We start from the raw sequence: 27,207 nt of genomic DNA, 5'->3' as shown, positions 1-27,207 counted from the left end.
TAAGCCTTGATGGAATTCCCAAAACTGCTCATCGTACCTCTCGTCCTACAGTTAACAATAGTAATATACGTTACAAGAGCGGTATGTTGACGTTTTCATGGTTGAGGAAAAGATTGAAAAAGCGAAACGTAGTTGAGCTTTTTTAATTTCCGAGAACATGAAAACAAACATACCGCTCGTGTATCGTACATTATTTTGTGCGAAGATCGTTTATTACATACCTGAAAGACGAATTTCTAATTAGTTGCAATGAAATCTCCATGTTGGTTTCTGTTTAATGACGGCAACTTCGGAAAACCAAAATATCTTGTTGCTATAAAATGTTTTCTGTGTTTACTATACTCCAGCAGGCCGTGATATACGTCTGTCTTTTTTTTCTCCCAGTCTATAAATGCGAACTTAAAACAAACGGTAAGGTTATGTAATGATTTATTTTTCATTTTAATATTTTAACAATATTATTTATATAACATATTGCAGTAATAACATCGGCATCTGGAATCTTTTGATTTTTTCACGACTTCCTTAATGTTACTTGTATCAGGAATGCAATAAGTTTCGTGGAGTGGTAGACTTTACTTAATTTTTGCTAATATTTAAAAACAATAATTAACATTGCAATTTAGGTAAAATTGCAGTGGTAGGTTTCCAGTTTATAATTATTACTATGTTAAACGTCTCTAAAAATAATATGTTAAAAGCCTAAAGCAGTAAAATGAATGTCGCGCTTAAGCGGTAAGAAGAGGGAAATTGTTATGTGTGTTACGTTGGGAATACTGAATGTGGTATTTCACACTTACCGCGTATTGGTTCTGTGCGGAAAACAAGCAAATACGCACGATCTCGCACAAAAATGTTTTCGAAAGAGAAAATGTTCTTATCAAGGCAAAATCTAAGAAAATGGGCAAGATAGTATGAAAAGAGTAGTATAAAAATCAAGCTCCTCACTCATAGGAAGTTAATGCGCCCTACTTCTGGATTATTGTACTGTAGACAATGATTCTGCTCATTTAGAAGGTATCCATCCCTAAAAAACCATTAAACTATCTTAATTTCCTCCTGACACAACAGGCAAAAGTCAACCTACCGAAAATTGTCTTAATGGTGTTTCACTGAGATATTAATTGCCAGCGAAAATCTATTGTACTCTTTAAGAAAGACAGTAGGTTATAAAATCGCAGCCTTCTAATCATTTTCAATTTTGTTCTCCGTGTTTCGTGGAATTATATTTATTAAATCATATATACATATCAGAATGGCCGACGCAGTTCCTTAAAACTACAATTTCACTTGGATGAAAGAAATAAATATTGTGAAAAAGTTGAATGAAACTTGTTTTGGTTCGACATGCAAACAAAAAAAAAAAAAAAATGCAGCCAATTATGTCGACTAAGAAACATTTAGTGACGAATGAAAGCTATTCTGACATAACATTTACACGCATGTTTAAAATAAAAAAATAACATGTTCATCAATGTGTTGCAAAGACATCAAGAAGTGACTTTTTAAAAAGTTTCTCGTTCGTAGTGTTTCAAGATCGACGTCTGTAATGAGAGAATTTCAAGTTCCGTAATAGTGCGTCATGACATTGGAATATTAGACCTATACACAGAACAGTTGAAATGTACAGTTAAAATCAAATAAATATCCGCTTAAATATGCCACTAAAGAAAAATACGCACTTAAATATGCCACTAAAGAAAAATATACACTTAAATATGCCACTAAAGAAAAGGATGCACTTGAATATGTTATTAAAGAAAAATATGCACTTATAATTATATGCACTCAAATAAGCACTTAAATATGCCTACTTACTTACAAATGGCTTTTAAGGAACCCACAGATTCATTGCCGCTCTCACATAAGCCCGCCATCGGTCCCTATCCTGTGCAAGATTAATCCAGTCTCTATCATTATATCCCACCTCCCTCAAATCCATTTTAATATTATCCTCCCATCTACGTATCGACCTCCCCAAAGGTCTTTTCCCCTCCGGTCTCCCAACTAACACTCTATACGCATTTCTGGATACGTGCTACATGCCCTGCCTATCTCAAATGTTTGGATTTAATGTTCCTTATTATGTCAGGTGAAGAAAACAATGCGTGCGTTGTGTAACTTCATTCTCCTGTAACTTCACCCCTCTTAGCCCCAAATATTTTCCTAAGAACCTTACTTATGCTATTAAAATTAATAAAAGATGTTGCTAATTTAATATAAATTGAAATTAATATAGGGAATATTTCCGATCGAGCACTTTGCAATTGCAATTAGTTGCCAGCCACCGGCTTAGCGCTTGCCTGCCGATATGGATTTGCGGTCGGGCGTGGGTTCGATTCCCGCTTGGGTTAATTACCTGGTTGGTTTTTTTCCGAGGTTGTCCTCAACAGTAAGGCGAATGAATGACAGGTAATCTATGGCGAATTCTCTGTCTCCTCTCGCCAAATACCATCTCACTATCACCAATCCAATTGGCGCTAACTAATCTAGTTACTAGATTCTAGTAGTTGATAGAGCGTCGTTAAATAACAAACAAAAAAATTAGTGACCTTCACGCTTAAGTCTACGCACATGCTGATAACTCGTATCTAAGCTGATACAGAGTAGTGACACAGTATCATCTTATGCTTTTAATCTTACAAACTGGATGTTATCGAAAGGCAATGTGTATGGTATCGTCGCTGCGCCTTCAAAATCCTCTATGTGTTTTTAATAAGATTTTGCAGAAGAAAATAAAAAGCATTGTCACTCTTAAGTCCCTCGATTTTCAAATCTATATATAATTTCAATCATTATATCACAAATTATGAAAATATAGGGAACGTAGCATTGAAAATCAAGGGAATTAAAAGTGACAATGCTTTATTCTTTCTCCTGCAAAATATTTTTAAAATACATAGCGGATTTTGGAGTCGCAGCGACGGTATGTTCATATTTATCTTAAAAATATGCACGTAATCCTATAATACGTTACAACAACCAAAATAAATGCAGATATATGGCTTTCAGGTCATTGCGTCTAAATGTACGAGGTCTAAAGTACATAATGTCTAATCGATAATTGTGTCTAATGAAAAATAAGGCTACAATTTATCCATGTATAATGGGGAAAATGTATCATGCCAAAATATCTAATTTTTAATTAAGTCTGACAAATACATGTCTATTGGCGCATAGTCCAATGCCGAAATATCTAATTGGAAACAATGTCGATTGAGTGTCTAAAATCGTCTAATGGGAAATGATCTCATGCCAAAATTTATAATTTCAAATTTAGTAAAATCAGAAGTAATTTCTACTGAAGTCTACTGCAGTAACAATATTCATTGACTTCATTGTACAGTAAGGTAAATTGAAAAATAAGGGACGAATAACACTGCAGCTCTTAAATTCTATTACTTATCAGTGTTACCACACTCAGATGCGACAAAGCTATGTAGTATTATCGCACATTGCCTAATTAGGAACAATGTCTATTCTGTAGTCCCAGAACGGACCTTACGCTATAGGTTCAGATTGCAAACTGAACCGCTTAGAGGGAAATTGAAAGGGTTGAACTACCTTTTCAATATATATTGTGTGTCACGGTTACAGACATAAAAATGTAATTTTCCCTGTGTATAAATGTATAATTTTCTCTATTCAAGCATTATAGGAGTCAAATCTGTTGCATATTTTTTACCTTTCATAACTTCAGACAACATTGTAAATTAGACATAAAGGTATTGGGCAAGATTATAAGTGAGACATAGTTGTACTGAACTTTATTTTACATTAGGCATATTGGTATTAGATAAACTTTATTAGACCTTCTGTCATTAGACCTAAGAAATTACGCAATATTGAAAGTTAGACATAGAGATATTGGACATGATCGTAAGTTAGACATAATTATAATGGATTTCATTTGACGTTAGACATATTGGTATTAGACCCGCTTTCTTAGAACTTCTGTCTTTAGACCTAAGGAATTAGACAATAGAGTGTTATTTGTAGAAATTTCGCTAGCCCCGCTATGAGCGTGCTAAACTAGCCCCGCTATGAGCGTGCTAAACTAGCCCCGGCTATCGACTGGTTACTCGTACGGGATTCATATTATATCATATCGCTAATACTGGTTTATGATACGAAAAACGTTAGTTCACTGATCATCCACCGGAAACCCGCGCTAAGAATGTCTATAAATACGGCCCTATTGTACTATTGTATTAGACATTAAATCTTTAGACGTACTGATTGCTAACCGATATATGCACTATAAAACATCACATACGGATTTAGAAGAACATAAAACATACTTCTGTCCCACTTCGCATAATAATATGTGCGAGCAAATAAAACATGCATTTACATTTAAATCCAATATATGATGTGCCATCTCACCGGAAGTAAGTGCTTAACGACAAATATATATCGTATCGTATCGTATCGTATTGTATCGTATCGTATCGTATCATTTAAATCCAGTGTCTAGTCATGACTAACTCAAAGTCTTAGTACTGAATCCTGCTTTGTATTTTGTTGTGGTTAAAAGCTGTTCGCGATATTTCCTGATCAGGTCCATTCGTTCATAAAAATCGACTTGCTAGCTCAGTTGGCAGAGCACTGGCTTCTGACGATCGTAGATCCGGGTTCAAATCACGGCGTTGGCGGAATTCTATTTGTGGTGGACAGAGTTAATGTTGTAAAGCATTTTTTTCCTTCTTCATTCCACCACCACTCTCGACAATTATCTTTGCATTAGTTAGACTATCATCTCCGTTTTCAAAATTAGAACACCACTTGTGTTTTTGTGGCGCCGAATCGGCTGCCCGTCATGTTGAGTATTGTCCAGAGATTATTAGATGGCGGCGGTGATGAATTCTAGAAGACTCATTGATCTGAAGAAAGGAAAAATAGCCCCTGGATCTCATCTCTGACGGGTATATTACGATCTATGAGGTATAGTAGACCATCATCAGAGGTATGACTTTCGGTTTCGGTTACAGAGGAATGCATGATACGGCTGATGGTGTAGCAGACATAGAGCACATCCGGCACGCAACTCATTCCATAACTAAGCAGTGCTAAAACCCTACACATTGTGCAGTGCTCTCTGAGAGCTGTGAATTTCCCTTTCCCCAACCTGGTGGGTCGTGCGAAAGGTTGTACTTCACAAAACACTTGAACGAGTTAAACTTAAAGCTACTAGGAAAAGATATACTGATTTTTTATTTTAATGATGTACTGAAGGCATTTAAACTGACTATTTCATTATAGAAAACAAATAGAGGTTTACATTATTATTCATTTTCCGTACCTTCAGTCACTGAATGCAAGAATGAACGTTCAGAAATGCATAAATATTTTGAAAGCCTGAAAGATGAGCTTTATAATAGATTTCATGACTTCGAGACACTGCAATTGAAGGGCTGAGAACCATAGTGGGCCAAATGCCATTTTCATGAAACTGAAAAAAATTGAGGCAAAGTTAAATATATAAAATAATCATTGAGTGCACATTAATAAGTAATTATGAATTTAATATATAAAGAAGGTATTGATATATGACATACAAAGGAAAAACATATATTTTGCCCTAATTATAACATCATGAAATTACACTATTTCAACGTCTTGGAGTTGGCCCACTATGGCACTACATTTATCTTGTCTAAACAAAAATGTGCTAGTGGGCTATCTCCAAAAGCTATCTCAGTGTCTACTTTTCCATTTTTAAATTTTGGAAAAACTGCTTCTAGCTCATTTAGAGAATAACGAAATTTAATTTTCATCCATTGAACCTTGTTACCATCTGTAGTGTCTTTACACACCAAAAATTGCATTTTGCAATATCCTTGATATTAAGGATGCCTGACTGTTCCATTTCCTTTACAAGAAAGTTTCTTTTCCCCTACAGTGTTGCATTAAACACACATAATCGTCTACGATAAAGAGATTTTTGGCTTTGCGTTTATCTGACTCAATAGTGCTGAAGTCCCTGTCATTAGGAAGGAAAGAATGCCCAAATTCTAGAAATTTATGGTCCATTTCTTAAACTGTGAATGGACAATGGAGGCTCAAAATGAAGCTATGTACTGGTTTCTATTTTGTCCTCCACACGTTATTTGAATATACTGTACTATTAAGTGGTTTACTCCAGTATTTACAGTTTTAAGGTATTACAATAGATATGATCCCACTTCAGATGCCCTCATCTGAGCAGTGTTTTCTCTCCATAATTAGCTTAACATCATGTTCACAGTTATGCACTCCAACGTTTTATATGCAAATTAAAGAACATCGTTTTGCATACTCGGATATTAGTGTCATCGTAAAAATACACACATAGATACTTTTATAGAGATAACAATTTAAAGTTGTTTCCTGGTCCAAAAATTCACCTTCTTTTGAAATATAACTTTCTAAATTGAATGAAAATTAATTTATTAAATAATTTCTTTTTTCATTTCATTATAAATTAATACATAGCCTACTCTAACGAAGCTAGGTAAAATTGTACAGTACACCGCTAAATTGATGAAATTTTAATAGTTCAGATATAAGGTTTTCATATTAAAAGACACAATTATTTAAATAGGTACCTTGTTTATGAATATACTGCAAGTATAATTTTGAGATTATGGCACGTACCTTTAACTTAATATAATATACGCGTGAATGCTGTTCATGACTACCTTCTACATCAGCAGATCCTCTGTGCCTCTTTATATTCATTAGATGAACCATTCTTGCAAGATCGGCATTTGCTGGTTAAAATTACTTACTGACGAGAATGTATCATGCACATGTTGCTCAATTCATTTTCATTATCCAAACGTTCGACACAACATAACCCACATTTGCAGTCTTTGTCGGTGTACATTTTCGCAGAGACAGGATTTCCACTTGCATTTACATACTCTTGGCCACTATTTCTTTTCCTTTTTCGTACATTTTTTTCACTCATCACAGTTTTCCACACGCTTCCTAGATTTCACCTTAGTTATTTTCTTTCACTTCGTCTGCCATGTTCTACATCAAGTCAAGTGGCAAGAAGCAGCAGCTTCGCAAAAGAACTGGCATTTGCTTGAGAGAATATTTTTGATGCTTTAATTATTTCATAAAGTGAGGTATTTGGACCAAATGACGCTATCTGTTGAGTACGTGAGTCAGCAGGCAATCAAAAGTTGAGGTAAGCTTCAAAACGCTGAAAACGGATTTGGCCCACTATGGCTCTCAGCCCTTCAATTAATGTTGGATTATCTATACCATACTTTGGAAAGCCTTTGGACGTTTTTTCCAATTTGCAGCTGGGACTAATCAACTTGTAATATATTTCAGAACTCAAAAAAACATCTACGTAAATAAATATACCACTGGATTTTTCAAAGCACTAGACCGAATATGCTACAAAGAAATTTCATAGATTTACAGCAGAGTGATTATCATATTTTCCAGCACTAGGCCTACACTTGTGAATAATTTCTCCCCCCCCCCCCCCGGTGAAGGGAAATAAACTTGGATCACGAACCTGACTTTCAGACGAAAATCTCCTTTACATGATCAGATCTGCTATAGCTAATAAAATATTATCAGATATTGAGAGAACAGCATCTGCGAAAGTAAGAACTGTGCATCATAATGAAGCATCCTCATCCAAGTCCGATCAGTAAATAAATACTGCTTTCAGAATAGGCCTATGTAATTTCTGCTTCAACAATACCTTCAAATTTGTAGTAATTGATAGTTTCCCTTAGTCAGGATCTTGAACCTATGTTACGGCCTGATCAAAAACTTAAAATTGTTAATATGTCAGGCTCAAGCTCATATATCACCTCCAAATGGCTCCTTTACATAAATTATCTCGCAGTTTTTTGGAAGACGTTGATAAGATCCTTCGAAGCTCTGTTAAAGAAATGCTCTTTCTCCCGACTGATATTCAAAATAGCATGCTGTACGCTAGTAAAAAGTTGAAAGGACTTCAGTTAATACCCGTTTCGTGGGAAGCTTTTCTTCAACATTGTAACATCTGTCTGCCATTAATCAGAGCAGATAATCCGCATGTTAACATGATGAGACAGATGTTGAACTCAAATCGTCATGTGATTCCCTCTGCCTTTCTTTTTCCGAAGACTTTACTAAAGCTACAATTAGAAATTTTCGAGAAGAATTGTGGAGTCGTGAAATATGAATCATGGAAGACCCTTTCAGGACGAGGAAAAAGCGTTGAGATGTACAGGGAAGTAACAGCCGCCAAACAGTTGGATTGCTAACAAGAAAGGACTTAGCCTACGACTAGTGGATGGATATGTAGCCTGAAAATGACAGCAAATTTAGCAGCTGTTCTTTCCTTTCCCAGGAGATTTCTTGACAATACCCGGTGCAGGCATGGCTGCCCGGAGATTGAAACTTTAGCACACGTCTTGGAATTCTGTGAACAGGAATTGCTCTTGACGAAGTCTAGACATCAGCTTATAAGATTCAAAATTTCTGCCACATTAGAAATAAGGGCTGGATAGTAGAAGAAGAAATATCCTGTCTAGCTGCAAATGGGCCAACGAGACGAGTCGATACTTTAGCATACAATGCTGACACTAAACAAGGACCCCACGATACTTTTTGAAGTAGGATGTCATCAGTCAGCCGAGGTCCACCATGAGAAGAAGTCGATTTATGAGGCTACAATCAACTATTTCAAGCTGAAATATGCCTTAATTCACGTTGAGGTATTCGGCTTGCTCATAGGTGCTCGAGGGACTATACCAGCTTTTTTCGAAGAATTTCAACGGAAATTTGCTCTGCCAACATCTCTGAGGGATGACATTGTGATAACGTGTTAAGAAATGCTGTCAAATCCTGATTAATCACATGGTACCACATTAATAGCAATTGTAATTTTTCGTGCCCTTTTCTTTGTTTCTTTTTTTTAAATTTAATTATCTGTGTTTACATATGTATATTTTTTTGAGGATATACTGAGTCCGTAAGGGCTACTCTCAATGGGGGGACAGTTTGTAATTAATTAATTTACATTTTTATGAGAAATGTTAATTTCATTTCAATTAATAATTTAAATTCTTTTTTGTTAATCTTTATTAAAGTAATATGTAATTGATGAATGCGGCCCTAAAACACGTTCAGCTCATTTTCATGAAAGGACTGGGCTAGTTTCTTTATCCACCGGTCTACGGACTGATCTGTTTTTCAAGAGACAAGTACAATAATACAAACTTTTAAACAAGAATTGACGTTGTTTTGGAAGAAAACAAGCTTAAAATATAATGATAGAGATCTCAAACATAATCATAATCATAAAAATGGCCAAATGGACTGAGAGAGTTATGGGATCACACTCTTGAATTATATGATAATTGATTTTGGGGTAAACATTTTTTCTCAATGTGTACTTTTATATTATATTTATATTATGAAAATTAAATTACTGCGCTAAATGTCTACTGGAATATGGCAAGGAAATGATTTCAATATAACAATTTCACAATCTACTCTATGTACAAATGTAAAATGTATTCTATGTAAATTTGAGTATATTTCCTTTAAAATTTATCTAATGGTCCCAATAATGGTTGACAAACAATGAAAGGATATCACTTTAAAATAATTAGTACCTACTATGTCAATGAAACATAATTTTCATTTTTTGTTTCGCGATCACTGCAATATTTATATCTTGTTTAACTACTGTTTAAATATCATGTTACATAGATATTGACGATAATTCTGTTCTTTTTCTTTTGCTAATTGTTTTCATATAACGTACATAGTGCAAAACATAGGAAAGTGCTAAAGTGAAAATAGTATGCATGAGTGACAAAACTTAGGAAAGTGATGAAGTTAATGGTTATGGTGACAGAAAAGACTGTAAGGCAAGAGGATATTAGTGAAAAAGGATAAGATACAAGTAATAAGCAGGGAGTGATAATAAGTAAATAGTGATAGAAATATAATAAAGAAAGCGGGAATGAAAATATAATAAAAGTTTAGAAATTATTTCATCTGAAAATATAACAGATTAGATTAGTGGGAATAAGTGGTCAGTGAACGTTAGTGATTCAAATGAATAAATAAGTTGAAAACTATGGAAGAGCTCAACTTAATGCAAACAATGTTGGGAACTATTAATAAGGAATTGAGAGAAGTGATTGTTAAGTTAAATGAGATTAGTAAGAGTAAGATAGCTAACTAGGAGAGAGAGAGGTAACTAGAAAAAGAAGGGAGGGAAACAGAGGGGAGAGATGTGATAGAAAAGTGATCAGGGTCATTTATGTGTAATAGCCGGATGTTTAAAAAAGCGTAAGCAGAATATATTACATCCAAGGGACTGATGGCACTGTATACAGAAATGTGAAGGGCCATCACGACCGATGTAAGCTGATGGAATAAAATATGTCATATCATATAACGTTCATATTATGTCAATTTAATCAAACACTTGAAATGTAGAATAGATTCCTGTACACCCCTTCAGCTAGGAAGTAGTGCTTCGGGTGAATTACGCAATCTGCATAAACTGGGCATTTCGCGCACATGTACTGCACATTCAGTGTCTCATTTCTGTCATACCTGTTAACAGCTGCATGAAAAGCCTACTTGAATCGAAGTGCCTAGGAATTGCCCTTGTCCCGACCGATAATTACAAATATCAATATTAATCCATTCATTAAAATGTGTACAACATATAAAACTGTAATTAAGACTTCACCTTGACTGGCTTAGAGAATTTAAGCATAAAGTTTTGGTTACTAGTGTTTTCAGGCATACTGACACTTTCCGGGACTGTGATATGTGGAAGTGTCATTACATTTCTCATGTGGACGCTTATAAAATAAAATCCATTACTCCTATGGTAAAATTATATAGGGGAGAGTCGGGTAGTATCGGACATCGGGTAATATCGGACAGTGAGTTTCTTTCATCTACCACACGATGATAGTACCTGATTGACTTGGTTACGTTTCTGTGATGTCGCATAGAGAAACGTAACCATGTCATTCAGGTACTACCATATGGTGGTAGATGAAAGAAACGCACTGTCCGATACTACCCGACACTCCCCTAGCAGGATAATGACTAGCAGAGGTAAATTTTTACGTGGGGGAAAATGATCAGTTCATTCTTCATAACCTACATATCGCATACCCAGAAAAAATACTGTCGTAAGTCGAAAATTACATATTACTTCGTAATTATTTCCAACGCTGTTTTACTATTTGGAGGTATGAAATTCTAAAAATAAAATTGCAAATTATAGTTATCAAAGATTTTGGTACCTATTTACGAAAATAGTTTTAGAGTAGTATTTTACTAGAAATAGCATATCTTTACAAATAACAATTTTTGAGTTACGACAATATTTTACTGGGAGTGCGATATGTCCTCTCAATCAAGACAGGATCTTTTACGTTCTGTAATTTTATGACACGCGATCCCTTGCCACGCTTAGGATTCTGGTAGCCCTTTTTCGGGTTTTCACTCGAAAATCTTATTCCTAATAGAAGCATAATGATCATTCGACTAATTATTAGAACGAATATTTAAACGCAGATTGGAGAGTTTGAATTAATGTGTAGTGAATGAGGTAGCAACGCCAAATAAGGTGACATTGTGCACTTGTAGCTGTCAATAAAAATATATGGGAATAAACCGAGGATATGATGGCATATAATGTTATTATTGGGGATAGTGAAATAAAAATAGTTAGTAATCTTTTTTTAATATGTTTATTCCAAGTAGAGTTTTAAATTCTTTGTGTCGATTTATTAATAATTTTTCATAAAATATGCGATACTTATCTGTAGGTTCGTTATAAATCGAAAGAGCTAGTAAAATATTTTGTTGTGAAGTACTCACTATCTCTTGCGCGGTATCTGACAATAAGTGGAAACGTAGTTTTTTTTAAATATAATTTCGGAACTGCTTACAGGTTTCATTCTCAGGGTCAAATCACTTTAATTTATGGACTGAAAGTTGTAAGTAGTTCAGAAAATATAAATGAAGGATTCAGAACCATAGTGGGCCAAGCGCCATTTACTAAAACCGTAGAAAACAAGAGTTAAAATGAAGTTATTACCATAATTCAATGGAAACATATAGCAAGTAATGTAAAGTATACACATTCAAACTAAATGATATGTCAATCTTCATTGAACTATGGTATTCACTTAACTTTAACCCTTGCTTTCTCCGTTTTTAAAAAATGGCGCTTGGCCCACTATGGCTCTGAACCCTTCAAATAAACTAATGTGAGACAATTGCAGAATATAAAATTGTTCTTTACAGTCTAAACACCATTAATATCTGAAACATCATGTGGAAACTTACTTGTATGAAAACATTAGTATCTTCAACACATTTGAAAAGTCCATGATCCTAAACTTTAAATATGTTAAAATGTAAATAAATGTAATTAAGCATGCAAATTTTACAAAGCAATTTGCGGCTGCAGTGCTCGTTGCTTTGAAGTGAAATATCATATCTAATCTTCAGAAACAAAGAAGTGCTTCACTCTTAGAAACCGTGTTCCTTTTTACAGTTACCTATAAGCATGTCAATGCGCGATATCTTCATAGCAAGATGGATAAGGCTGCTCCCAAATTGAATCGTCTGATACCATGTGGTCCCGAAGAGCGATGTACAGCTAAAATAATTAAGTTACGAAAGTTAGGGTGAAATTGTGTAAGCCTATATAAATTCAGAATGCATAATTACACTTATTATTATTTTTTTTTACATTTTTCCGTGTACTCTTATGCTTTCAATGCTGTATTCCTAACCAAGTTTCAACTTTAATATTAAATTATTTGGTTTCAAAACATATTGAACGAGTAACGATGGATTTTAAACTAATATTTGAAAATAAAATAATGGATAGTGCAAACAGAGAATAATGTATGAAATTGTAAGATAAACTTGTTATTGTTTGTAAGTTTTTCTTTACGAACAATTAAATATATTTTTACATATGATGTTTATAACTTAATGTATTATTTAAAAATTATGTTATATTAATGTTAATTTATACCACTAGTCTACAAATTAGAGTCTGGCGCAATCTGAATTTAAGGCTTTCGTATGAATCAAAATAAAATAAAATTAATTGATCAGAGATTAGAATAAAATAATATTTCGAGAATGTCCTTCATAATAGTAGCCTGTATTACCCTCGAATTATTCTCAACTAGTGACCTAGTTCATAGATATTCGCCATATATATATATATATACATACATACATACATACATACATACATACATACATATTAATTTTCAAAATGCATCACGTAATCCTTGTTCAATTGTTTTAAGTTACATACATACATGAAAAATTGACCAACCTCACTAAGTTTGCCTCCAAATTAAATTTAAATATATTTACGTGTTAACATAAAAACCACCATGTAACGAGAACACTATTCAGGGTCAACTGCCCCATGTGTTTTAATTGTTATTTTATGACGCTTTATCAACTACTATGTATGTCTAGCGTCTGAGCAAGATGAAGGTGATAATGCCGACGAAATGTGTCCAGGGTCAAATGCCGAAAGTTCTATAGTTCCTGAAATATCATAATTTCCACAATTACGCTTCTGAGGAATTTCAATTAGATCATCATCAATATCTTCGTTATCAGATGCCGTATCAGAAAGTGGGGATGTTATATTCAGTGAACTACAGTTTTTACTATCAAGACAGACATGTTGAAGGTCTGATTCAGTCAATGTTTTCATATAAGTTATAGCTTCCTCCGGGGTAGAAAATTTCCGCTTTATTTTCCGCTTCAGGTGTAGAATAAAATAAAAAAAAGTGTCTGGTTACATAAAACCCACCCGAAAATAAGAAAGAAAGAAAGAAAGAAAGAAAGAAAGAAAGAAAAAAAGAAAGAAAGAAAGAAAGAAAGAAAGAAAGAAAAAAAGAAAGAAAGAAAGAACAGAAAATGTATCATGTAGTCCAATGTCCTATAAATATGACGGCATAAAATAAAATAACGTCACTTCTCATGGTGTTAGGCCAGCTTATAATTACAGAATAAATATAAATGATATAATTGACACCCCTGGAGTTAAATACATGGTGAACTATTCATATCCTCACGCAGGAGAGACAAAATAAATAATTATCTACACCAGGGCCTGATTTACAATTTCAGAGGCCCGGAGCTTAATTTTCTATATGAGGCCCCTTCTTTTCTTATATGACAATTAGGCCTGTCTTATTTTATATAAAGTCTGTCACCTATCTCCTTTCACCATTTAGGCTATTTATTTCACAGAGGTTTCGATTAATTCTCTATTTTGAGAAGGATTAAAAATGAAGTGGTCCCATAAGGTATCAGTGATTATGTGTGGCCACAAGACAGGGTCAGAGCATTGGTTGTAGTACCGGTACTGTCCCTAGTTTTCTCTAGTGCAGTAATTCAGTGGTTTGAAAGAAATGTTCATTTTTTCCTAAATTATGGTTTAGGCTTATACAAAAAGATACCTTGGCTCTCCACAATTTAGTAGCTGTGGCGGGTTGTTGTCTCTGTACGCCAAAATTTTCATTAGTCTGTGTTAAAACATTTTTAACTTTTTGAAACTGAGGGTTTCTGTGAGTAAAGGAGTTACTGCTTGTAACATATGAACGAACACATTTGCTCAATGATCAGATTTGTTTTTCCTGTTGCTGAATTTCAACAGCTTTCCATTTTATCTCATTGGCTTCTAACTGAAATTTGCTTGGGAATTTAATTTTTAATTATGGACTTTCCTATAGGCCTAACACTACACACCGATAATGGTCCTATACCAACAGAAATTAGATAAGCTGCAAGGAACACAAGCACTAGATACTTTGTATAACACTCATTACAATGAGAACTGACAGTTTTGTTGAGTTTGGCTGTTGAATTCATTATTAATTATTTAAATAGGCCTACTGTTACAATTTGAATAAACTGTACACGGTAGCCAACTTTCGCAAGTTGAACACTTTAAACTCTCCAAACAACTTATGACTCTAAACTTAAAACAATAAAGTGATTTTTTATAAGTTTTCTGACATAATAATTAATTACAGAATTACTTATTTCCTCAATTCTGATTTTCAAATTGGTAGAACTGTCTATTTCATTTGCATAATTCATTTTAAAGAAAGCTTGTTCCTGGATGTTGAGGCCCGCAGAATTATGAGGCCTAGAGCAGAGGCACCAATAGCTCCTATCTAAATCAGGCCCTGATCTACACTCACCTGCAGACATGATGCAGTTATTTTGCAGCTATCTTCTGCAATGGAGCTAATAATGGCGGAAAATTAACGAATAACGATATTGTTGATATGGTGTGTTCATTTAAAGATTAAAGAAGCTTGTTGAATGTTAATATTATAAAAATCAAAGAAATAACACTGCCTAAGACATTATTATTAAGTACTGTTTTTGCGTCCTATACATATGACAATGGGTCTAAATGGGAAAGAGACAAATTCCATGATTCCAAAACAAGATCCTAGCTTTCTAGTAGCTTCAAATCAGCATGACTTGACTGCCGAGACTACCACGATCGACGGCTCAAAAAATAGTGTATTATTAGAGTCTAGAGCCCGATCTAAAACTCGTGGCATCAAACTGCGAGAGTTTCTTTCTGAGGCTTCTGTACGAGCGGAGTGGGGGCGGGGTCTGTGTTCGGCCGTTTTCAATTAACTGTTTACTCATCGAGCGTACAGTTCAAACACCCTTCAGAAAGACTCGGGAGAGTCCATGTAAGTGAATGTCAATTCGTCTTTCGCGCAGGTGCCACGAGTTTGCGATCGGGCTCTACCATTCCAATTTCTTTCTTATTAACTGGGACGAGTATTGTATTTCGCTTCGTTTTCAGTGAAACAGGACGATCAAGTCTTCGCCCATATTTTCTCCGGTCTAATTCGTATTTTTGTTTTAGCCGACCCCTCGCTGTTTTAATTATGCTTTGGAGTTTCTCTAATTGGCAATAGTATTTTATTTAACCACTCTTTTTTATTTTCAGAACTTAATCAGATTCGAAATTCAACTTGGACGAGAAAGAAAGATGAATTTTACGTGAAGCTCTCTGTCTACTTTGTCCGGTTCATTTACGAAATAACCGTGCCTATTTCACTCCCTATCGGAAGCTATAATATGGATTTTATGTTTATTCAAATATATCACCGTCGGCAAGGTTTGAAACCGCAAACCTTGTATCCGGCAGCTAGTATGGAATTCCCTATGCCACTGAGGACGTGGGTTTCTTCAAGAAATGTTCCTCGTACAACAGTGTGCAAATCGGGGTAGCTAGAGTGCTAAATTCTTTTCACACGACTTACAGTTCACATATCTTATCTTCTTCGTGGCTACAATATTTTGTCTGGACGTATGTAATATTTAAATTACCATAACTAACAGCGAGTGAGTCTTATCACTACAACTAGGGAACGTTGCTAAAGCGCGAATGGATCGTGTTCATTTAGGCGGCTTAAAACCGTAGATATATTACGATTAACGGTAGTTAATGTACTGTACGTAACCTATAGATTTTATATAAGAAACCAAGTGCCATTACAAAGTTCTGAAAAAAAAAAAAACTATTACATGTAATATTTGTGTTAACATTTTAAATGAAGGAAAACATTTCCATAATTTCTACGCATATATAAATCTATTATAGCTTTCATAGTTTTAATATTGGCCGCACTGGAATACATTATTTTCTTTTAAATAAGAGAAAGTTGTAATATGACATTTAGTTTATTTTATATAAAAAGCGTCCAGATATTATTTATTCTAAATTCACGAATTACATTAGGCCCAATCCCTTTAATACCTTGAAAATATGAATCTCGTGGAGGTATTCATGAGGCCTAAAAGCATCGAGACACCTCTCTGCTCCTCTATCTATACTCGGAACAATTGAAGAGTGTAATCCCAAACTCGCTAAGTCCATTTGGACATTTTTATGATTTATACATGTATATGCTTCTTTTTTGGACCTCTATCATTATATTTTAAGCTTCTTTTCTAAAATTCTTTGTGTTTGTGTTAGTGTGGATGTTACTTGAAAACTCGCTCAGTCCGTAGACCGGTGGATAAAAAAATAGCCCAGTCTTTTCATAAAAATGAACTGAATGCGTTTTGGGATCACACTCTTCAATTTAGATATCGTGAGGTACCAGGAATCGAAGTTGGATGGCACTTCAGTGAACTTAAAGCACTAATGTTGCCAAATAAACATTCATGGTTTAAAATGAAACTATTTACTGAAAAACTACATTACATTACATTCATCGTTATCTACCTCTGATTTAGGTTCTGGCTGATTTGTGCATTTGTTATCAGTCAGTACATCTCACTTGACGATATGTGTCGGAAGAAGAACAATTGTTTGTATACATCTGAAGTCTGATTAGTGTAATATGTTACTAGTCAGTGATGTATGCAATGGAGAGAGAAAGGAACTGACCACTCTACCCCATTATCTCCTGGCCTAGTTGCCTCGTAGTAAGTAGTGCCATGTTGGTATCACTTGTGAGATTCAGACCTGTCTTCGGACTTTGAACAACAATAATAACATCGTTATTATTTATTATTAATAATTTTTCATTGCTTTTGCTACACATAAAATATAGACACAATATTGCATCTGAATAGAATTGGTATGCAAATTTATTGTTGAGTAAGTTGTTTCTCCTGATTAGCAGTTCACATTGTGATAATCCAACATTTACACAATGTCTATCATGATATCTGTAATATGTATGTATTCGAGAAAGAGTTGCCAGTAGTGAAGTGAATCCAACAGTTACAAAATCACTAAATTTAAGCAGTTGAGCAGGTAATGAGGAAAATGTTGATGTAGCAACTTAGTACCTCACGTTACATTGTACCGACTATAGATTAGAGAGAGCAGACTAGCAACGTTATCGCACAGTCTATAGTCCCGACGCTCTAATTTCTGGCAGCCAATCGCGTTGCAGGTCGGCTACATTTAAACGTGTGCGTCTTGTGATTCGCTGATTCATTTCTTAAGGCTCGATATATACTTAATATAATCGCCCGCCATTTTAGCTCTTTCGTTGGCGTTCGCAGAAAGCATACGAAGACGTTATTTGCCGCTCAATTATTTGCTGAATTACATTGCGTTTGATTTATTATCATAGGAGCTAGGACATTATAATGTTTAACGGTGTGGCAAATAGATTCCTCGTATGGTAGCTCGGGAATGTAAGAACAAAAATGGCGAACGATACTACCTACCTAGACTTTACAGAGCCTTCACTTTCTAAGACGTAAGCAAAGAGGCGGAGTCACGCCGGAAATAACAACGTCGGGACTATAGTATATACAGTCACGAAGCTTGAGTTGTTGAGGATACTAGGAACAATAGACTGTGCCGGTACTATTTCGCATTGTCTGTGATGAGGCGATAGTAACGATCCTAGTGGTTAGCAACTAATCTATGGATGCATATTCCCTACGTATTGAGCTTCGTAACTGTATATATTAGACTGTGGTTATAGCATGCAATTGCCTGCCTTCAGCACAGTCTTTTTGGGTCAACGCGAGGACTACTCTTGCTGTACTGTACTGCGCTGCACATCCATTATCAAGATTGAGTGCGGCGCACTGTTTCAATGTTGAACCATAAGATGCAGCTAGCAGTCACGGGCAATTTGAATCTCCGATTTTTCGGTCTCTTATGTGTAGGTGATGTTTTACAGTATTGCCAACTCGATTCTTAAGAACCCTCTATGAAACAGTGCAGAAGTCGCTAAATTGCTATATTATCGATGTAAAATGATATTATTTTGCCGCTGAGAACGTCTAAAAGCCCGTTAAATCCCTATATCAGCAGTACAAATTTCATTTCAGAAATTTTTCCCGTTAATGTATTACTGAAAAACGCCAGATCTAGCGGAAAACCGCTGAATTGGCAGTGAGCAACCTTGACTTTGACCTATTTCAAGCAATATTGTTCATTATTAATGTTGTGTAATGTGTAGGCCACGACATTAGTAATAGTTCATAAAGTTGTAATGATGATTTGGTACTGAGAAATTGCCTGCACTGACTGATTTTTAACGTAGGTTTTGGTAGAATATATTAAAACTAAAAATTTGGAATTTTTAAGTAACAGAAGCCGTCCATAAAGTCGTGTGTTATCACAGTCATTCGTATTACGTACTGAGGTCGGAGGCATTTCTCCTTGGAAGGCATCCTCCAGTGGATTCCAAGGCTTTTTCTCTTCAGCAGCTGGCTCTGCCCAGGGTTGAAGCTCACCCGAAGCAAATATTGCGTAGAACGTTACACCAATAAAGTGAACGGTGGCGGCCATTATGAAGACCGTTTTCCAGCTCTCCCGACTCTGGAAATATATTAAAATTTAATTATTTTTTAAAACTGAAATTATAAATTACTACTGTTCGGATGAAGTAGTTGTAACAGGATAGGCATCCTTGATCCGTGCGTTTTGTTTACAAACATTAACTGCTGGGAAAAGAGCTCCCCACCCCCTAGCTAAAACATCAGTGAATGAACAGTGCAGCCCTAGTTAATGTTTATAAACAAAACGCACGGAGCAACGATGCCTATCCTGATACAGGTATTTTATCCGAACAGTAAAAATTATATATTATTATACATATTAAAAATATACAGTTTGCACCCAAAAGAGCAAATGCTCGTGCTTGTAGCAGATCCAGTTATACGCGGTGATTCACGAGGATTTACCGTCCTTTACGAAGCTTATTTCCGAAGACATTCTAAGCAAAAAAAGTCATATAAACATGGGTCCTATTCTCAATATTTACAGAGTTGCGTTTCGTTATTGGAACGTATTGCAGTGAACGCGTGATCTTGGTCAGCGTGCAGTCAGCAGCCAGCGCGAGCGCTACGGAAATCAAAGATAGCCGTATGCAGTTACGTAGAGCGATGAGTGCCGTTCACAAGCGTGCTGTCAAGTGTACTCAAGCGGACGGCGACATTTTATAAAATGTGTTGTAAACTCTCCAAGATTGTAAACTAGGATGCAAAATTGAACTGCAAATAATTGAGTTGGTGGAAGTGGTGTGATTTGTAATAGCCTAATTATTGTGATAAGTGCGTAAGAATAATGTAATTTTCTAGTTAAAAATAGAAAAAGTTGTGTATACGAAGCAACTAAGGAGTTCACAGCACATTTTTAGCTTCATAATACTTGAAGAAAGATGAATGGAACGGAGAAAAATTCTCTCCGGCACCGGGATTTGAACCCGGATTTTCAGCGCTACGTGCTGACGCTCTATCCACTAAGCCACACCGGATTCCCATCCCGATGTCGGATTGAATCCTATCAGTTAAATTCCACCTCTTGGGTTCCCTCTAGTACTTCGGTACATCGTAATAATATATTCATAATACTTGTCAATTAAAGAAATGCTACTTCTGAATGGTTCATTTCCTGTTTGTATTATTCTTTTACCTTCAAACTAAAGAAAAATCGTATTTTACAAACAACTTTAAATTAGTGTAATTCTGAAAATATTGAGAATAGAAACTATGTTCATATGACATTTTTTGCTCAAAATGTCTTCAGAAATAAGCTCCGTAAAGGACGGTAAATCCTCTTGAATCACCCTGTATAATATAATACTAGAAGTTAAGAAGAAACACCTTAACTTACAAAACATATAAATCCGTTAAATATTTCTATAAAGAAAGTAAGAAATATTAGTGGAGAAATCCTTGTCCAGACAAATGTTTAGCTCACGAAACAGTTTTTAACTTCAGACTGAGGAGAGCCCGAAGGTTTGCACAACAGTCTGAAGCTTATTGTGCTTTCCACTCCTTTTTGTGGGAATAGTTGTAGTCCGAATAGTCGCTTTCCTCTAGGTATCGTGACTCAGTCACGTGGTGCCATCTGTAGATTTTAGTTCTGTAGGCTCAAGATCCAGTAAATCCCGGTAGAAAGCTCTTTTACTACCCGAGTAGTGTACTGAACTTCCTCACACTGAGCCATCTGTACGCTAGTAACACCATTACATCCAGCTGCACCATGTTAGTATATGCTATTGAAGTGATAATGATGAAAATTGGTGGAATTGCAAAAGGAAACGGGAAAATCCTGAGAAAAACTTTCAGAAATCTTGACTTTTTCTAATACGACCCCGCCATTACCGGGGTTTGAACACGGTCTGCAATCATCATAAGACAACTGTGCTACCAAGGCTGCCTAACGAAGCAATACTATTTGCGGCATATCGTTTACTGTTTACCTATAATATTTATGGATAAATTAATGAATCCTGAGCAAAATTAATCCAGTCTCTATCATCATATCCCACCTCCCTAAAATACAGTAAATCAATGATTATTATTATTATTATTATTATTATTATTATTATTATTATTATTATTTTTATTATTTTATTGTTCTCTGTATTGATGTTATTTACATTTGCTATCTATTTTTATACTGGTCGAGTGAAAGAGAAGGCCTTATGGCCTTAACACTACAAGTACCAGTAAAAATAAATGAAATCGCTAAATAAATATGAACAAATAATTTAAATTGTAGGAAAGGCTATCGTAGTATCAAATTTTATCACTAGAATAGATTTTTCAATAGTCTTCGAGGTCTAATTTTGAATCATGAATAGAACGTCAACTGCAGCACAAATAAGATGCATTTCCTAATAGTACCTGTGCCACGCGCCAAATATGACGTCACGTAGTGTATGAACAATTAACCTCATGGATCCCTAATTATGATGATTATGACGAGAATGATATAGAGTTATACAGAAGTGAAATGAAATGGTGTCTTTATTAAAAAAAATAGGGCTTAACATTGAAATCAATACAAGAGTGACTGGAGGACAGCACTTCAGTTATCTCATTGTAACTAGAACAGTGACTTTCTATTCGGGCAGTCTGTCTTTCAGTCGCAGTGTTTACTACACTTATCCATACGGCAGTTGTTTTTAATGTTGTAAGAGGATATCAATTCCAAATACAAAATATTTTATTTTCTTTCATATTAATAGCCATGCCCATCTGTCACTTTGCGGCCATTGAATTATTTGGAAACGTTGTTTTATTGAAAAACAAGTAGAAAATGTTTCCATAATTATTTGCATTTCACAATCATTGCTCCAGCTTTAGGTCATTCCATTACTTCATCGCTTCTTATCTAAAGGAACTTCGGCTCGTTTCCGGTTAAATCTTGTGGAACAGATTTCGTCCAGACACTTGGGTTTCCGTCATTACATTACAGCACTATGTCTTCTTTGAATAGCTAGTATTAGTTTACAATAAATCAATTAATGCCGACATATTTTAAGTTCTACAATTTTAAAATATCAGTTGGTGCCGACATATTTTAAGTTCTGCAATTTTAAAATATTTTCTAAAACAACATCTTTCAAGTTCACTGATCCCACGTCACTTTGTCAACAAGAAATGCTACATCTGGTACTTACATGGTCTTCAGTGATGTTGTCGATAGCAATTGGACAGAGGAGGCCAGCGATAGTGCCGATGCCGTTGGACATACCCATCAGGATACTGGCGTATCGCGGAGCTATATCAAGATGGTTCACATTGAAACCTGTTGGCAAAGAGTCGCATAGTTGAATGCAGCACCACTACTTGTCCAGTCATATGACTGATAATGTTGCAAAACAATCTTACAGATGTCTTAGGTAGATACGTGGGAAGCACTCATCATTATTACAGTGCATCTGGAATGTTTACTGCATTATTCCTGACAGTTATATTTCAATAGCAAAATTAGAAGGGGTATAAATATAGAAGATGTTGAGAAAGTCTCTCCGCAGTAGTATGCTATTTACACCACCTTAATCTACCAAAAACTTGCGCTCTTCAATCTTTAACATCTTCAATCGTTAACACATCGTAAAAGCGAGCAACAACAATGCCAGATTTCAGCATCAACGATCGTTGTCGTGGTTCTAGAATCTAGAGAAAGAGACACATTGTGATTATTGATTAGTAATGTTTTCTAACTTTCACTGCGGAGAGACATTCTGAACATGTTAAACATGTACTGTTTTTTCATTATTGTTCTGAACTTGAAGGTCACAATGTTAAATGAATCTTCTGATTGAGGTTCTGGCTGATATGTACACCTATTACCAGGCAGTACATCTTACTTGGCGATATATGTCAGAGGAAGAACAATTTGTATGCATCTGAAGTCTGACTAGTGTAATATGTAGCTAGTCGGCGATGTATGCAATGGAGGGGGAAAGGAACTTGCCACCCTATCCCATTATCTCATGACCTAGTTGCCTTATTGATATCACTTGGGAGGTTGAGACCTTTCTTCGGACAGTTGACTAAACAACAACAACAACAATAACAACAACAACAACAATGTTAAATGGAAGATGGAATAATAGGCCTACGTTTTATTCATATTTATTGCTTTTAATTTTTTAAAATTATATCATTAACTTTGAATACAGTGCAGTCTGTTGGCTTATTACCAGACATCGGATTCTAGGGCAAATGCCTATTTTATTTCTTTAGGAGAAAAGTAAAAATAATTATTAATATTTGTGTTTCATGGGAATTGAAAGGTATTCAAAGAGTTTTATAGTGCCCTATAATGCCCTAAAACGGTTATTAGAGCCTAATTTGTTAATATTCGCCTAAAAATGCCTAACTCACTATAAAGTTTCGCATTTTACTCTTATTTTTTTATAATTTATACATGCATTCACTGCGAAATTTAAGGCATTTAAAAAGTGGAAAGCTTGCTTCACACCGGCCATGAAACCATTGATAAAGGAAACAAAATGTTTTGAATCTCACGACACTCGCAATAGATTTCACCGAATTTAACATGTTTGGAGGCATAAATGCCGACAAAGAACCAACCTTAGTTTTGAAGCAGGCAACAATCACAACATGTGCTGCTACCGATTCAGAGATATACTATACTATAAAAATGACTGTTTTCGGTCTGAAACCGATTAGCTGTACTGCCCTTCAGAGTGTCATAAAATCACAATTTTTGGAGAAAGAGTGTTTTTGAAATATTTATGAAAAGTCGTAAAACTGCGAATTAGTAGGGTAAACCGTTACAAAATATTTAAAAGAATGGCCCTCCTAGTGTTAACACTACCAGGAAATGTAACAATAAGTGGAAATTTGTATTTTTGTCCAATTGAATCTCAATAACAACGGTTCATTTGAATGCTCGTTAACAGTTGCTCTTTCCCTCACCTTATTTGTGTTGAGAAGTTTTGAGCGGTAGGATGTTTTCCTGTGAAGTTTAACGCGATAATGCCGAAAAATATAAGTGCAAAATCTACATTGATCCCGCAATGGCTAACAGAATATTCAGAATTCACTTATGATGGAAAAATAATATTCTGCAAGATTTGTAGCAAACAGGTATGTAACAATAGTTGAAATATATAAATTCTATTAATTTTAATGAGTAGGCCTATACATTGACTGAGCTATCCTGAGGTATAATTCTTTTTAAGACCACTACACTTTAACCTTTTAAATTCCGATAGTTAAAGTATTTGCAGGTCATTAAAATTTTGATTGTTCGAAGCCACTAACTTTGTGATAGAAATACGGCAATACAACAATTAGGATTTTATTTTAATTCAGTTTACTTTACATTTTTAGATTTCGTAAGAAAAGAAGTGCCACTTAAAGCAGCATGTGCAAGGAGCGGCTCATAAGGCTAAAGCTCAGCAGAAAAATCAACTGCAACAAACTTTACTAACACAGCCTACTTCATCCAATCTCAGCAGCAATTTCTATGCTGATTTAACCAGAGCGTTTGTTGCTGCTAACATTCCCTGGAATGCAATTGAAAATCCGGTTTTAAGACAGTTTTTACAAAAATACTGCAAACAAAATATCCCATCTGAGTCGACCCTAAGAAAAAATTACTTAGCCAGAATATACAATGAAACTTTAGCTTCCATTCGGGAGGATATAGGTGATTCTTACATATGGGTCTCTGTGGATGAAACCTCAGATCCTATGAATAGGTATATAGCAAATATGGTAGTAGGAAAACTTAGTCCTGATGGACCTTCGATTCCACACCTCGTATGTGTTAAGGAACTTTCGAAAGTGAATAGCCAAGCCATTGCTTATTTTGTAAATAAAGGCCTACAGTCTTTATACTCAGGTAATATAGACGATTCTAAAGTTCTGTTGTTTTGTACTGATGCTGCCTCATACATGGTTGCTGCAGCTCCACTTCTTAAAACATTTTATCCTAACCTCACGCATGTAACCTGTCTAGCACATGGCCTTCACAGGGTTTCTGAAACAATCCGGAATAAATTTCCTCTTGTCAATTCGTTTATTTCTAACACAAAAAAAATGTTTTTGTAAAGCCCCATCCAGGATTTCAATATTCAGAGAGAACTTTCCAGATATCCCACTCCCACCTCAGCCGGTTGTTACACGATGGGTAACCTGGATTCAGTCAGTGGTGTATTATTCTAAGTATTTTAAAGAAGTGGTCACAGTTATTGATAAATTACCTGAAACTGATAGTGCAGCGTGTGTGAAAGCAGTGAAAGATTGTCTGAATGACTCACGAGTGAAAAACGATATTGCCTACATAACATCAAACTTTTCTTTCATACCTGCAAGCATTGAACAATTAGAACGTGAAAAACAATCTCTTTGTAGCCAAATAGCAATAGTAAAGGAAGCTCAAGTGAACATACATTCTGCTTTGGGCGAAACTGGGAAAAAAGTTAAAAATAAGTGGGACAACGTATTAAATAAGAATGTAGGATTTTCATTGTTGGAAAAAGTATCAAGAGTGATATCGGGGGAAAGTGTAAATGTTCCAGTAAGTATTGATATTTCTATTGTACCTAATTTAAAATTTGCGCCTCTCACATCAGTTTCGGTTGAAAGAAGTTTTTCTGCTTTCAAAATGATTCTCAGTGACAAAAGGCAAAAGTTAACTGTGGAGAATTTAGAAAAAATTCTGGTGGTGTACTGTGCAGATAATTATAATAAAGTCTGAGCATGGAACTGAATTTCAATAACTTAAAATAAGTAATCTTGATATCAATAATCATTATTTCATTAGTTTCAATATATTAAATTTGTGCAGCTCTGTTCATAAATATAATATAGTATTCTTTTTTAATGTTTAAACATACTTTTTTGTGCGTATTTTAGTGTATAATTAAAAATTTCAGTGAAAGAAATAAGTATGATACCTTGATGTGCCTAAAATGCCTATTTTCATTAAAATAGAGCCTAATTTTACAAATTTTGAGCTTATTTTTGGCGCCTAAAACTACAATTTTTAGTGCCTAAAAATCCGATGTCTACATTACGTACTACGTTCTCATATTTTCTAACTTGTTTTCTGCTTTGCCTGCCAAACATCTCTTAGGAGACATTACAGTCCTAGACTATATACTAGGAATTGAATCATATTGCAAATGATAATGAATTATGATTGATTTCGCAGAAAGTCATTGGTTACTTTAATCAACCATACAATATTTAATCATCAAATTAGTTCATAAGTGGTTTTTACTCTGTTTTTTAGCAAAACAGAAGAAGAACAATAATAAAATTTTGCGTTTTTTTCTTTCTTGTAACAAAAACAAAGTATAATACATATGTGATAACTGAAGCTTAAATATGGTGTGATTAAAGTAACTAGTTATTTCAGGTGCAACACATTAGAATTAATAATTAGCCCTATGGCTTTTTAACTTGATTGCCAAGTAAGATATTTCAGTACATGCTTTTAGTTTAGACGCCTCAGTTCTTAATGTATAGGAAATCGTACGAGATATCTCCAGTCCCACTCGACATATCGGTCAACAGAGAATATGTCAGCATAATTGAGAATTTGATGGAACGAGAAACGACCGGTAAAAAAGTTTACCAGGAGCCCTCTCACTGACGGACGGTAAATAAGTAAGTGAGGAAATAAATGCGTAAATAAATAAGTAAGTAAGCAAATAAGTAGATAAGTAAATAAGTAGATAAATAGGTAAGTAAGTAAGTAGATAAATAGATAAATCTTGAATCTTACTAGCTTTCGGCCAAGTTACGACTAAAGTGTAATTTTAAGTTGTTTTTTAGTCAACTGTTCGAAGAAAGGTCTGAACCTCACAGTGATATCAACAAGACATCACTTATGAAGCAACTAAGCCAGGAGATAATGGGGTAGGTTGGGTAGTTTCTTTCCCCCTCCATTGC

General features: G+C 35.0%; 1 protein-coding gene across 3 annotated transcripts in view; it reads right to left on the bottom strand.

The window, feature by feature from the left end:
- The window catches only part of VGlut (Vesicular glutamate transporter), a 569,182-nt gene that overhangs the window by 62,681 nt on the left and 479,294 nt on the right, over positions 1-27,207 (bottom strand). For all 3 annotated transcript variants that reach the window (XM_069831082.1, XM_069831084.1, XM_069831083.1), the window contains exons 11-12: positions 22,449-22,576; positions 19,175-19,354 (exon numbers count right to left, since the gene is read on the bottom strand). In XM_069831082.1, the coding sequence (XP_069687183.1) occupies positions 19,175-19,354; positions 22,449-22,576 (308 nt within the window). The remainder of the gene's footprint in view (positions 1-19,174; positions 19,355-22,448; positions 22,577-27,207) is intronic.

The sequence above is a fragment of the Periplaneta americana genome, chromosome 7 (assembly GCF_040183065.1).
Source record: "Periplaneta americana isolate PAMFEO1 chromosome 7, P.americana_PAMFEO1_priV1, whole genome shotgun sequence".
NCBI classification, from domain to species: Eukaryota; Metazoa; Arthropoda; class Insecta; order Blattodea; family Blattidae; genus Periplaneta; species Periplaneta americana.
Note: the sequence above shows the minus strand (reverse complement) of the source record. Positions and strands in the feature narration are given on the sequence as shown.